Here is a 14,385-nt window from a genome sequence, read left to right as displayed (position 1 = left end):
TGAATAGAATGACTTCCTCTCTGAGTTCCACACCCCATCAGTCTCACTTAAAAAGAAGTGGGTGACACAGAGATTTAAAAACAAAACAAAACTGAAAAATCATCCCTACAAGACGGTGCACTTAGAGGTTTCATGAGATATTTATATTTTGACAAGAACTTCATAGATTATATGTCTATTGCGCACACTGTGAAAAGATATTCCAGAATTCACTCTGAAATTGAACCCGTCTTTGTGTTTTTACCAAGCTGGGAAAGTTTCATGCTCTAGAAAACACTGAGCAATACAATGAGACTATTCGCTTTGGGCCCAGAAGTCCTGGATATTCACCCTGTCTGTGACAGTAACTGTCCGCAGGTTAGTACACGGCTAGACAGCGCATTCCAGCCCAGGCGTGTTGTGTCCACACGGCTGTGGGAGCGGCATGGGGTTTACGTATGGACCTTCTGAGCAGGCTCTTAGTTGAAATGTGGCACCTCAGGAACCTACTCACCCAAGTTAAACACAGGGTTAGTCACACATGCAGCAGTGACACGGAACAGGTGCCATCTTGGTACCCCCAGCTTCTCTGAAATGCAAGACCCGACCAAACCCCAGCAGGGGGTCCCGGAGCAGTGCTGCTGTGGCTGCTCCTCAGAGCTACACTCTCTGAGAGTTTTCACTCTGTGTAAGGAGCTGTGGTCAACGGAGCCTGTGTTCACTGAGGAACAGCACACACAGCATTTAGCTTAGATATGAGAAAGACCATGGTGATTATTCAACAGTCAGGGGTCCAGCTCCGTGGGGAAAGTGGAATAGCCATCTCTGGCTGTCTGGCTTAAAATCCTAACACACGAGGAGGACGGGGAGGAGGAAGAGGAGAAGAACGAGGAGGAGGAGATGGCTCTGCTTGAATCATCAATGACCTCCACTCCAGCTCCTGGTTTTCTGAAATACTGTTGGAGAATGAAAGGGCCTTGCAAACTAAAATATGGACCACATTCTCCCATAATCTCAGTTAATGTTTTTTTCCTATTAAAACATAAACACCACCAAGTGGTCCCATACACCAGGAGTTACTGCCAGATTCCATCGCCAGAATCAGATAACCTCTTACACCCCGACCTGTGCTTCGTTCTGGGAAGGAGGGGCTCATGAGTTCAGAGAATAAGGCCTGGATTCTTTCTGGGTACAACCCAAGTTGACCGAGACCAGAAGAAAAGGCAAGTGGGCGGGTCAGAGAGCATGAAGACAGAACAGGTCTACACAGCATTCATCGTCTTTCCTTTTCTTTCTGTCATAGTGTGTATTAATTATGCAAAGTAAAATGAGTTCATTATGACATCCCCACCATGCATATAATGAGTTTTGGTTATATTACCTCTTTATTGCTCTTTTCCTCCTGCTCTCTCTCCCTTCTCCCCTTCCTAATCTCTAAAAGTCTTTTTTTTTTTTAATTAAACTGGAAATGAAAATTTCATCCCCTTTTTTGTCTTTCCCTTCTCTTTTACATATGAGACTTATCTTTGACTGGCCTATTTTGCTTAACAGGGTAATCTCCAATTTTACAATATTCCTGCAAGTGACACAATTTTGTTCTTTCTGGCTGAACTAGTACCCTTTTGTGTCTACAACACATTCCCCTTAACTCGTCTGTTGATGGCCCCTGAGCTGATTCTGTGAGTGTGCGATTGTGACTGGTGGGTGACAAGCCAGACTGTGCTGCCTATCCAGGCAACCCTTGCCACCACCGCCGAACTCTGCCTTTCCTCACTCATCTGTGTTTGGCTCTGAGGTCTGGACTCAGTGTAGACACTACAAGAGTCCTTCTAGATTTATTGTGCTCAGATCTTGTGATGCAGCTATGATCTGACTAGTCACAATCCGATCTTAATCTCAAAGGGGAGTTCTGACATGCTTAGGGACAGCACGGAACCTCAGGAACCACCACAAGGGAAGTGCTTCCTGGAGGGAAATGGACTGTGCTGCACACAGAGACCTGACAATAGCTGACGGGGAAGAAGCCAGGACAATATCACAAGTCTTTTTTTCTGTGTTACCACATTTAATCCATACATAGGCTGTTCTCAGCCAAGCTGAGAGGGGCTGTCACAGGAGGCAAGGACTTTCAAAATCAGCGGGAGAGGACACTTACTCTCTTCCTGTGAGCTGCAAGTAATTTGATCCCTTCTTTCTTGAGCATTTCCCTGGGTCATCACTTCTTTTCTAGTGAGTTTACAAGGGAAGACAGGGTAATCAGGACCAGGAGAGCCAAAAGCACCCAGGAGAGATTGGCGGTCCAGGTCGACTTATGCCTGTGCCCTCAGGCACACAGAGAAGGGACTACTAATCCTTTTTCTTGTTCTAGAAGTTGCAAGGCCCAGAGGCCCTCAAGTCTTGCAGCCACTCTTCTGTCCCATGAGCACCACCCTCTTCTGGCACGTCACAAGGTCTCAAGCATCTTTGCTAATGCAGTGTCCTAGTGCTTGTCTAGGAGTGTCCAAGCTGTGGTCTACGCGCAGCCCAGGACAGCTACGAATGCAGCTGAAGACCACAGCATAAAAGTACTTACAGCACCACGAAGTTTGTTGGCTTGTTTTGAGCTTGATTTGCAGGCTCTGCATCACAGCCTCTGTAGATGACAGTGTAGTCTGGAGAAGCTAAAAGGTTTGGCATCCTTTCTGGCAAGTTGCTAAGATGAAGCATTTTTGTTTTTCACTAAAGAAAATTGTCTCCCCGCCTCCACCCCGTCCTTCATTCTTTCCCATATAACCTGCTTTTTGTGAAGGTGGACAAGACCTGTTTCTACCTCAGGAGTAACAAGCCATCACAGCGGGACTGCCCGGTCAGGTAATCTCAGGTGACAATGATGCATCACTCCAGCTCTGCTGGAGTGCCACATCTGAAATGCCCACGCATCTCCGAGAATCCTCAAAGCACCCCCTTCCTTGTCTGACTCAGTCAGTGGTAGAGTTGTGAAGAATCTGCTAGAACGAAGGACAGAGGAGGATGCCTTGGCCTGAGGAGCTGAGAACTGGATCAGTTGGTAAACCCTGGGGCTTTCTGGCCAGCAGGACTTGCCGAGTTGGTGAGTTCAACCCAGCAAGTGATGGAGAAAGACAATATCAACCTTTGGCGTCCACATGCATGCTTATATGTATGAGCACACACACACACCCACAGAGACACAGAGAGAGAAACAGACAGACAGGAGAAGAACGAAGAGGAGGAGATGGCTCTGCTTGAATCATCAATGACCTCCACTCCAGCTCCTGGTTTTCTGAAATACTATTGGAGAATGAAAGGGCCCTGCAAACTAAAATATGGACCACATTCTCCCATAATCTCAGTTAATGTTTCAACTGAAGTATTCAACTTCAAGTAATATCTTCATTTTAGAAAAGAAGTCTTGGCTTCAAGTAATATCTAATGCTAGTCTCTGTCTGAGGTGGAGTCTATGGACCATCTGGGAAAGCTTTCCAAGTCTGACTCCAGTTCTCAAACCAGCCTGGAGACTTTGTCCCCAGCCACAGGCAACTGTCTGGAACCCTCCTCCAGGAAACCCTCTCAGCTTTCAAGCTTTCCAAGTCTGACTCCTGTTCCCAAACCAGCCACAGGCAGACTGTCTGAAACCCTCCTCCAGGAAACCCTCTCAGCTCTCAAGCAGAAAGTCCCCTCTCATGAGACACTTGGCACCATGGAACTGCACTCTGCCTCCCAGCTGCATCCACTCTCTTCTCACTTCCCCAACACAAAGAAAGCAAGAACCGGAGAGCTAAGAGAGGCCAGCCAGGATGCGAAATGACTTGCAGAAGCTTACAAAAGTAAGGGAGATGTAATGCTAGACACAGAAGAGGAAGTGTTTCCTGAGACAAGAGTCCAAAGGAAGAGTAAGGGAGGCAGGAAAATGTCAGCATGACCCGGAGGACAGAGCAGGGCTGTGTGTCCTCCAGAAACCCGAGTGGGCTGTTGTGGATGATACAGCTTCTCAGGGGATGTGTTCATTCCTGGGCTTCACTGCTTCCCTGTGGGTGTCTGGCTATGTGGTCAGACTGAGGTAGACTTTTGATATCCTGCAAATTGTCTGGTGACCTCTCCATGCTACTGCAGGTGACTGGATTCTAGCACTCCTTCACACATGAATTCCAGAATGGTAACAAAAGAGCTTTCCTGGCAGAGAGTTTTTTTGTTTTGTTTTTAACAATTGGGACACGGTTTTAAGAAGAGCTCAGGAAGAAAAGATGAGTGGGAAGAGAGCCGTGGCGGGGACTCTGGCAAGATGCTTGAACTGAGAAAAAGCAAAGAGCCTACAGGAAAGTCAACAAGGATGAGGATGGAAGGCGGATAGTGAGGTCAGAAGAGCAGCTAAGCATGAAGACTAGGTTTTCATTTGCTTCTCCTTCTTTAGGTCCCATTTGATGGAGGAGAATTTGGTGACTGAGATGATCAGATACTAAGATTTTAGCACTTAAATAGAGCCCAGCATCTCACGATCATCATGGCCTAACACAGTCCACTCACTCTCCCATGATAAATTAGAAAAGCAGGGATTTCTGGCAGAATCAGAGGCACTGTGGTGCCAGCCAGCACCCACATCTACTGGAAAGTCGGACTTAAAATTTTTAAGAAGATCTTGAAAGACCCTCTCAAGGACATAAAATCCCCTTGTACCATTTCTGACACTTGGGTAGGTTTCTATTTTGAAGTCCTGGATTTTGAGATAAGTAAACATTCCTTTCAAGGATGGTCTGGCTATGCATCAGGCAACCTTCAGAGGGTTTTTGGTTCATCCAAAGCAGAAAACCACCAAAGAGGGTCTTGCTTAATGGTGTGGTAGAGCAGGGAGCCTGGAGACTCTCAAAAAAAGGCCAAATCTCTGAAGTTTACACAGGGTGCTTTTCATGGCCTGTGTATACACAAAGATTGACCAAAGACATTGAATTTCCCACTCTTAATTTCTTAACCTATCTAAAACAAAACATTAACAGAAAAAGAAAACTGTATAAATGAAATCCCTTTAGGCCAGTCCACTAAAGAGCGCTTAATAGCTCCGTACTGACAAACTGATGATCATTAAATGATAAGAAAAAGGCCTCAGAGAGAAGAGGGAGTTAAGGGAAGATTCTAGATAAAGAGCCATATTTTCTACAAACAAGTGTGCAAACAAAACACAGTAGGCAAAAGGTACTGCGGAAACAGAGAAGAAAACGAAACAATGGCTTTATTGATTTAAGACATGTGGGTTTCATTAGGGAAAAGCTGAATGCATTAAAATAGGTTGTGATATCTGAATGGAGGCAAGGAGCAAACTTAGGTCATGGGACTCCGCGGACAAAAGGCAGGATAAATCTTTATTAGGTAATTGGACTGGGAGGTAGGAGGAGGAAAGTAACCCTTTTCTCCCCGTCCTCTCCACCCCCACCGGGATAGTTTCTCTGCCTTCAGAGGTAAATCAGCTGACAAGGAAAGGCAAATGCATAGCTGCCCAAGCAGCCCTGGGCCAGAAACACACTGATGCGGAAATAAATAATAAAGAGATCAAAGCAATGAGTGTACGGCTTCTCCACGCAAAGGTTCTGCAGCACCCAAAAGTAATAAAGTAGCAATAATAATTTCTTTTCACGTTGGTGGGCATTTTCCCCTAGGAACTCATAACTCATGGTAACATATAGGAAGTGGCAGGCCCCTGGGAGCCTGAGGCAGGAGGATTAGAAGTTTGAACCCAGAACAGGATAAATAGTGAATATGGAGCTATCCTGGGCTACACAGTGAGATGGAGGGATGCAGGAATTGAATCTAAATAAAGTATGAAAAGGTTTATAAAAGATACATCCCAAATGCCTATGGACAGGTTCTATGTCTGCAATATTACAAACATGGCTAGTTTTTTGCCAGATTCTTCCAAGAAGGATGAGTGAATCAGGTCCTATGCAAAGAATGAAAAGTGAAACTTGAGTTAGAGGGATGGCTCAGTGGCTAAGAGCACTGGGTGCTCTTTCAGAGGGGCCAGGTTTGAGTCCCAGCACACACACAGTGGCTCACAACTGTCTGTCCCTCCCATTCCTGGGATCAGTGCTCTATCCTGACCTCAATGAGCCCCGAACATGTGCATATATATAAAACGTCCAAAAACATGGAAAGACACAGTTGGAGATAAAGCAACGTCTCCCAGCAGCACAGCTGCCCAGAGGTTGAGATGTGAGGATGTGAAACGGAAGTGAGCACTCCAGAAGAAAAGGAAGGCCTCTAATTTCACATATTTATGGAAGGTCTTTCTCCACTATCAAACCAAAACATGATCGCCTATCTTAGGAAAGCCCATTTCACAGATTCTGAGAAACCAAAACCATCATCTTGAGTACAGATTTTGCCGACAAAACTTTCCCTGTCCTCACAGGAGCCACCTCCCTTCCATCTTCTCAGTCAGAAGTCGCTCAGCTTTGCGGAAAGAAATGCTCTTGCTCCCTCTGACGCCTCCACCCTGGGGCTTGGGTGTCCTGTGTTGTCCTGTCATTGCTAGTAAGATTTACACTGTGTCTTCGTGCAGTCACAGGCCAGCCTCCCTCCACCACCTCTTCATGAATGTGGCCTGTAATGGGCTTTGAGATATTCTGAAAGCAAAGAGCCTGCTGCACTGTGCTGGAGAAGAATGGGAAGAGAGATTCTTTTGAGTCTAGGCTTGGGCTTAACAGTTTCTCTGCTGCAGGCTGAGCCCTCCCCCCTGCCCTAAGTCAGAACCAGCTAGCTCTCTTCTTCCAGGAGCATTTTGGTGATAATTCAATTGCTTTCATTTTCCAGTGGCTGTTTTAGGCTTTCTCTTCTTTTGCGTAACTGATCAGATTTCTCTCTTATCTTCAATTATTTTTGTGCTGTGATCGGCAGTTTAGAGTCTCCTGTCTTAAAAGATCCTCACCAGTGTTACCCACAACACACTGACTGCCGCCCCCTGCAACACACGCATGCACACACGCATGCACACACGCACACACGCACGCACGCACACGCACACGCATGCATGCGTTTTAGCAGGACATGCACAGCGTGCGCTCTAAAGAGCCAAGCCCAGCTTCCTCTTTTGTTCAGGGTCCTTTGTTTTCAAGTTTTACAAACCTTCTGACTTCCAAGGCAGTTAACCTGCTGATGAAGTTCCTAGACTCTGGCCCCCAGAGCAAGAAAGGGGAACGTACAGAAATTCCCGGAATTTAGTAAGAGGGGAAATATTTCATGACCTTTGTTTTTAAAAGCAGGTTTTCAGGGGTACTAGAAAATTCCCCTACAGTCGTTTCATTAGAGAGAAAACAGTACAAATTAGGTATGAAAACAGGAAACGGTGAAAGAGTGGCCAGTGTTTGATCATCTCAAGAGCAGGGAAATTTGTCTGAGGCAAACAGTTCTCAGAAAGAGTGCAAGTTTCTTGAAGGTGAGTGTTGGGATGGTTTTGACACCCCCGAGTGAGGGCCAGACTGCAGTCCAAACTCTGGAGGGCTGGGAGAGCCACAGCAGGTCAGAGGACAGGCTTAGAACTGAGAAAAGATGAACTGTTCCCAGCATGGGGACAACTTGATGGTTAGAGTGGTGGGAACTAAAAATTAAAATAAGATAGAACGAAATGCTGGATAATGACAGCATGCAGGTAGACCAAGAGGACACTGGGCATAAAGCAAACAGGCTGGACTGGATTCTTCAAAAAGATAGAATTTGACTAAATTTGACTTGCTAGTTAAAAATGCATGCTAATGTTTCTAGAGGAACACTGAAAAACTAAAAAGGGAGCCTATAAATTCCGAACTAGTGGGAGGAGAACCAAAAAGTACGGAAACTTATATGCCATTACACTGGTTGTTTTACATTTTTGAACTCAGCATCCAGTTTCATAGGCTAATCTGGGAAAACAACACAATCAACCCAAGGAAAGGAAAAAAGTGAAAATAAAAAGAGCAGAAAATTTGAAGCTAATTAAAACAAACAGTACAAAGAGGATCAAGATGTACAAAACTATATCTTTATATAAACGAATAAAGAGAAAAATATATTGCAAAAGAGATTGAAAAACGGGACAAAAGGTAGAAATAACAAATATTAAATCTAAAAAAGAAAATCACTTATGTAGAAGTCCATACATACTAAAAGTAAGCTGATTTAAAAGACCGTTCTTGAGATTTTAAGTGAAGTGATAGTTTTCTTAAAAAAAAAAAAAAAAAAAAAAAGGAAATGAACAAAAGATGTTTCAGGCAATAATGGCAAAATAGGAATGAATTGTTAACTGTTAATAAATTATATGCACATGTATTTTTAATATTTATTTATTTAATGTATATGAGTGCTCCATTTTCATGCACACCAGAAGAGGTAATCAGATTTCAGATAGTTGTGAGCCATTATGTAATTGCTGTGGTTTGAACTCAGGACCTCTGAAAGAGCAGCAGTGCTCTTAACCACTGAGCCACCCCTCCAGACCCCAACTGTTAATAAACTCGAATTTTAAAACCTTCCCACAATAAGCTTGAGTGGCCTTGAGGGACACTCTCCTCACACTGAGGGAAGAATTGCCTCTGTCTTAACTATACTCTCCAGCAAGCAGGCAAACAGCAAATGCTATCTCAACTTATTTTACCAAATTATACTTGTTTTTATCTAAATTTTTAAGTGCATAAAAATAGAAGCAAAACCAAGTGTTGATAAACTGAATCCTATCTCCCATAATCCCCTGTGATACAGTATATCATAATTAAATTTTATTCCTATGAGGATGCAATCCTAGGATTAGTTAGAAGTCAGAAAGTCTATTCACACATCTGAAATAACACACAGAGGGTAGGGCATGGTCATCTTAGCAGATTCAGAAAAAGCATCCAGTGACATTCAAGACATTACAATAGGACTTAATCTGATGAAAGGTATTAATTAAAAAAATAGCAACAGGGCTGGGGAGATGGCCCAGTGGGTAAAAACATTAGCTGCGTGAGTATGCAAGCAGTGTTCAGACCCCCAGAGCCACAGAAAGCTGCCTGCAGTGGCATGAATCTGTAGGCACAGCTCCTGTGGACAGAGATACAGGGGTCCCAGGTGACTGCCAACCTGCTAGCCTGAGAAATCAGTAAGAAGCCCTGTCTCACACAGGTGAAAGGCAAGGTTGTCCCCTGACCTCCACATGTGTGTCCTGGCATAGGCATGCCCACCCCAAAAGCACACATGAGTCTAAGGAAAAAAAAACTAAATAAACTGAGGAATATGCCAACTTCATAGGTCAGAAAGCTCAATTCTGCAAGGATATCAGTTCCTATGTAACAGATTCATAGATTAAGTTTATTACAAATTATTTTTCTTGGAAATTGGTGCACTGGTTCTAAAACTCATATGAAAGGGCAAAGTTGTTACAACATTCTTGAAAAAGGCAAAAAAGTTAAGGGACTTTCCCTGTTGTACCAATGCTTCACATGATGCTTCAGCAATTAAGATATTCCTAGCACTGGGGAGGAACAGATGAAGAATTGTGGGCTTTCTGGCCAGCCAGTTAATCCAAATTAGAGAGTTCCTGGGTAAAGAGAGACTCTGTCTCAAAAAATAGTGTAGAGAAGAATTGAGTAAACCCACCATCTGGCTTCCGCGCGCGCACGCACGCACGCACACAGACGCACACACGCACGCACACACACGCACACGCACACGCGCACACACACACACACACCCCTACACAAACGTGCACACATATCACACATACACACAACACTGCACACATACAAAGATTCACTAAAGAACAAAAATCATGTGCCATAAGTGGGACAATACCAGCCACACGCAAAACTTTAGGATGATAAACAAAGTTTAGGATGATAAAAATATTAAGAATGTCTATGAGTCCATAATGTGCATATATAAACATCTTCCTATGTGCTACTAGAAATAATGTATAACCCAATGAGGAAAATGAAAAAAGTATAAAACAAAAACAAAGGAAGAAAGCTGAATAGCAATAAAGATTAAAAGATGTTCAACTCATTTGTAATCAGAGAAATGCGAACGAAGGTGGTATATGATTTTAGAGCCATGCTCCTGGCAGACACTGCAGTTCTGGCAGTGTCCAGTACCTATAATGCCTGCTTCAGTCTGATGAAACCGAGGTCTACAAGCCCCTGGACATGGCCTGCTAAGTTGACCCATCAATTCTGCCCAGCAAACTGCTTTCACAGGTAACCAGAAAATAATCAGTGGAGAGATTGAAAACAGCCTGAATTTCCATCTATAATGAAGTACATACATGATGCTTAGGATATGAAATAGGTGAACCTCAATAAAATTGAAGAATGGTAAGTCACTGATACACACTTTTGAGCAGTCCTCAGGGAGTGAGATTTTTTTTTAAATGAAGGGCAAGTTAGACAAGGAAGGAAATGGACAGAAGCAAAGAGCAGCGCACCTCAGAGAATAGCGCTCCCCTCCTCAGAGAATAGCGCTCCCCTCCTCTAGAGCGTGTCCTGACTTTTGGGCACATGGTTTTGTACATGCAGAGGTCATAGAATTTCCTCTGCAGTTTGTACCCACCTCTCACTTTGTTTGGGACTGGGTCTCTTTTGTTTCCTTGCTGTGTACTCCAGGATAGCTGGCCTTGCAGCTTCTAGTATTCTTCATCTGCCTCCCACCTCACCACAAGCTCTGGAATTACAGCTGTGTGCCACTGGGCCCAGATTTCTGCAGATTCTGGGTGTTGAACTCAGGTCTTCCTTCTCGCTCTTGAGTCATCTTCCCAGAGCTCTGGATGCCTGTTTATGAAGTGTGAGTTGTTCTGTTCAATTGAATTGTCTTCTGGAAACAGCTGAAAGAGAAAAATAGTCTCAAATGAAAATAAAAGCAGTAAAACACCCAAGAAATAAAGATATTTACCACAAAACCCTCTTTAGAAAGTCAGGATGGGGATGGGGGGAGGTAAATCCAAAGTTGAATCTACCCTCCACTGTATCCTCTCAAGGGAATGGGCAAAGATGAACACAGGTATGCTTCCACAGGAAGAGCAGAAAGAGCATGTTCAGCTGGACAGTGGAGAAAGATTTTTAAAAGTTAATATCAGAGCTAGGCTTTCCCCCATGGTTTTTCTTTAGGTCCTTGAGACCAAAAGGTGTGCTGGGAACATGATTGTGCTTTTAAAGTCCTGATAGTCTTTGTGTCTAGAAAGGCATTACACAAAAATTGGAATTGTTATCCAATCATGAACACTATAAACTAAGAAATCAACTTTGCAAACCTTTCTGTTTCTTTGCATTTGTTTAGAAATACAGGAATTACCTACGTGTAAGAGGTGTCATTTTCATGCTCTGTGATAATACTTAAATTAACTCATAAAAGACTAAATTCTCAGCTAAATAATAATTTTTCCTTAGACATTTATGCTGCAATTATACTCTTAACATACCTGAACTTGTCAAATATTTTTAAGGCCTGCCAGGGATAGTCAATGCATTGACAAAGGTCATCACCCCTAATGTTGACTCAACTAATAAGACTTTAAAATACAGTAGGATCAATTGTTTTAATGTAATGTAGCTTAGAGACGGATAAAGCATATCCTAATGCAGTGTAAGATCAGCACTTACTGCGCTCTCGCAAGCTTACGGATATACACCGTATGGAGCAATGTGATATTGCAATCACTTTTACACTCCGCTTGGCACACTCGGCCACTGACGATCCGCAGAGTGTCGCTGGCTGACCACACCATCCAGGTAGAGTCCGTTTGGGGTGGCTGCCGTTCGACGTGCCACGTCTGGGAGCGATGTGAGTCTCGGGCCAGCCAGCGGAGCCCTGGGTTAACCCTGGGCTCTGTCTGCTTACCCATCAAACACTGAAGCACTTTACTAACATTTTTTTCTGCACACCCACACCCCCATTCCTGCTCCACCCAGATTGCAACACTTTTATGTCTTTTGGTTCACGAAATCCCATACTCCATAACAATTAGCCTCATCTGTTTTATCATTTCTATAATCATCTACGCACAAAGGGCTCACCCAAGATGGTGAATTAATGATGTGAAACATAAAGTCAGAAAGGTACTGGGCACTTGGCTGGGAGATAATAAAGAAAAAAATTATTCTTTGACTATGAAGTATTGAAAATAAAAAGAGCTTGCAAACATCTTGAAGCTATGAAGGAGAGAGTTCCCAACTGTTTCTGACAACTGGGGCTTGTAAATAAAAAGCACTTCCATGCTTTAGCCTCAGCCTAAGATGGGTGAAATGCCATTGCTACTGTCTACCTAACTAGATTTGGCAGCTGGGAACAGTTGTTGTCACCTGTAACAGCAATAGCCTGAGTGCAGGAGCTCATTGTTGCAACCTGCCAGTTGCATAAGGTCTCTAAGTTGAATCTGAAGATTTCGTGTGTAGGGCCACAAATATCCCACAGGGTCCACAAACAAATTCCCACATGCAGCTATGGCACTGGCTCGCTAGGGAGCCAGCTGTGACAGGGGCTAAAGAAGCCGGACTCCTCATGCTGAGGAACTGCATTAAGTTTATTTAATACAATTAAATTAAATTATCAAAATGATCTTTGTTGCTACTTTATAACTGTAATTTGTCACCATTAGGAATGGTGATGCAAACACCTGACGTGTAGGGTGTCTAATAAACAACCCCCGTGAAAGGGGTGTTTGGCCCTTAGAGGGCTTGCTACCCCCAGGTTGAAAATCACTGCTCTAGGATTCAGAATTTGAGAAATGGTTCTTTTAACTTCTCTTAGCTCTTGAGGTCTCTGGCCAAGATGCGGCCTGTGGCAAGTTTTGAGGAAAAAAAATAGTTTAAAAACAAGGGCTGGAATTCACACTCCTTGCTGACTACTTGTGATGGAGGTGAGGGAATTAAAGAGAAGTCAGAGTTAAATGACAAAGTCCCATCCATTGCCAAGACAGTAAATAAGGGACCGTCAGGAGGATGGACTGTACATGGGAGAAAGATAAAACTTTCCTTTTTAAAAATTACCTTCTTCAAGTATTTCAACATGCCTTCCCAAAACAGCATGCCCACATGTTGGGAAGAAAATTTCTTACTTTACTTGTTCACTCATTCTATTTTTTTTAAACAGATTTCAGACTGGCTCTGAACTTGATACATCACCAAAGACAGCCTTCAAGTCCTGATCTTCTGCTCCCGTGTTCCATGTGCCGGATCACAGCATCCGTCCCACCAGTGCCCAGCAGAGAGGGACCTGAGCTGCAGCGCCACTGGTAGCATATTTCCTCCCATTAATTTTTCTGCTACTATAAACTTTATAGCCCTGAGATTACCAAAACAATGAAGTTGTTTACTAGTTGCTTAAATTATTCAACTTGATTTTGACTTTTGAGAAATAGTTTCATTAGGACTTAATAATTAACCTTTAGAGTGTTTGTTTTCCTAGGAATGCCTGAGGCTGTTCATAATGGGAACAGATCAAATGCAGTGACAAGCCCTTTGGGAAATGGCCAGCTCAGGGTCTACACTGACAATAAAGCCATTGAGAAGTCATGCATTTAATCAACAAGTCTTTCTAGGAATGCAGAAGCAGCGTGATGCCTGCTAAGTCCCCTTAAAGGCAACATTGATACATCTGTCCAACCTTTTGACACTATAATACCACATTGTCATCTACAACATTCACACTCAACTGCACAATCAAGTTACCCATCCCTCTTCCTACCGCCAAATCTTATACCATCTTAAGTAAATTTATGATTTTATGTTGGGCCACATTCATAGCTATCCTTGGCTATATAATGAATATGTTTACCATGATTCTGTCATTAATAAACTACCCTCTTTGTACTCCTTGCCATCACATTTTATTTCAGTTTCTTCAGGAGAAAGCAAAGCTGTCAACAATTCTCTGCTTTCCTTGAGTCTACATCCTAGACAGGGGAGAGAGAAATCAGTGAGGAAATACAGTGTTAGACATGGCAAAACACTGTGGTGAGATTGGAAAGAAGAGCAGTAAGAAACTGAGGTGAAGACAAGGAATAAGACAGGAGCCTACCCAAACAAGGACCATGCATGGAAATAACCTAGACCCCCTGCACAGATGTAGCCCATGGCAGCTCAGGGTCCAAGTGGGTTCCCTAGTAAGGGGAACAGGGACTGGCTCTGACATGAACTCAGTGGCTGGTTCTTTGATGACCTCCACCTGAGGAAGGAGCCTTACCAGTCCACAGAGGAAGACAATGCAGCCAGTCCTGATGAGACCTGATAGGCTAGGGTCAGGTGGAAGGGAAAGGGGCATGGGAGGAGATGAGGGAGCGATTAGGAGGGGATAAGGGAGGGGGCTACAGCTGGGATACAAAGTGAATAAATTGTAATAAATAAAACAATTTTAAAAAGAAGAAAGAAGAAAAGAAGCTGAGTTGGTACTCAGAGTTGGGAGGGAAGGGCAAAACTTAAT

At 43.6% G+C, this 14,385-nt stretch overlaps 1 protein-coding gene and 1 long non-coding RNA gene across 2 annotated transcripts in view; one reads left to right on the top strand and one right to left on the bottom strand.

Moving 5' to 3' along the window:
• Positions 1-13,225, top strand: part of Ust (uronyl 2-sulfotransferase) — a 336,745-nt gene extending 323,520 nt beyond the window's left edge. The window contains exon 8 of the mRNA XM_060373474.1: positions 13,057-13,225. Coding sequence (XP_060229457.1) covers positions 13,057-13,202 — 146 coding nt within the window. The 3' untranslated portion in view covers positions 13,203-13,225. The remainder of the gene's footprint in view (positions 1-13,056) is intronic.
• Positions 1-14,385, bottom strand: part of LOC132649539 (uncharacterized) — a 65,111-nt gene that overhangs the window by 38,786 nt on the left and 11,940 nt on the right. The window contains exon 3 of the long non-coding RNA XR_009588036.1: positions 10,522-10,792. This is a non-coding gene — a long non-coding RNA (uncharacterized LOC132649539). The remainder of the gene's footprint in view (positions 1-10,521; positions 10,793-14,385) is intronic.

Source organism: Meriones unguiculatus, chromosome 20 (assembly GCF_030254825.1).
Source record: "Meriones unguiculatus strain TT.TT164.6M chromosome 20, Bangor_MerUng_6.1, whole genome shotgun sequence".
NCBI classification, from domain to species: Eukaryota; Metazoa; Chordata; class Mammalia; order Rodentia; family Muridae; genus Meriones; species Meriones unguiculatus.
Note: the sequence above shows the minus strand (reverse complement) of the source record. Positions and strands in the feature narration are given on the sequence as shown.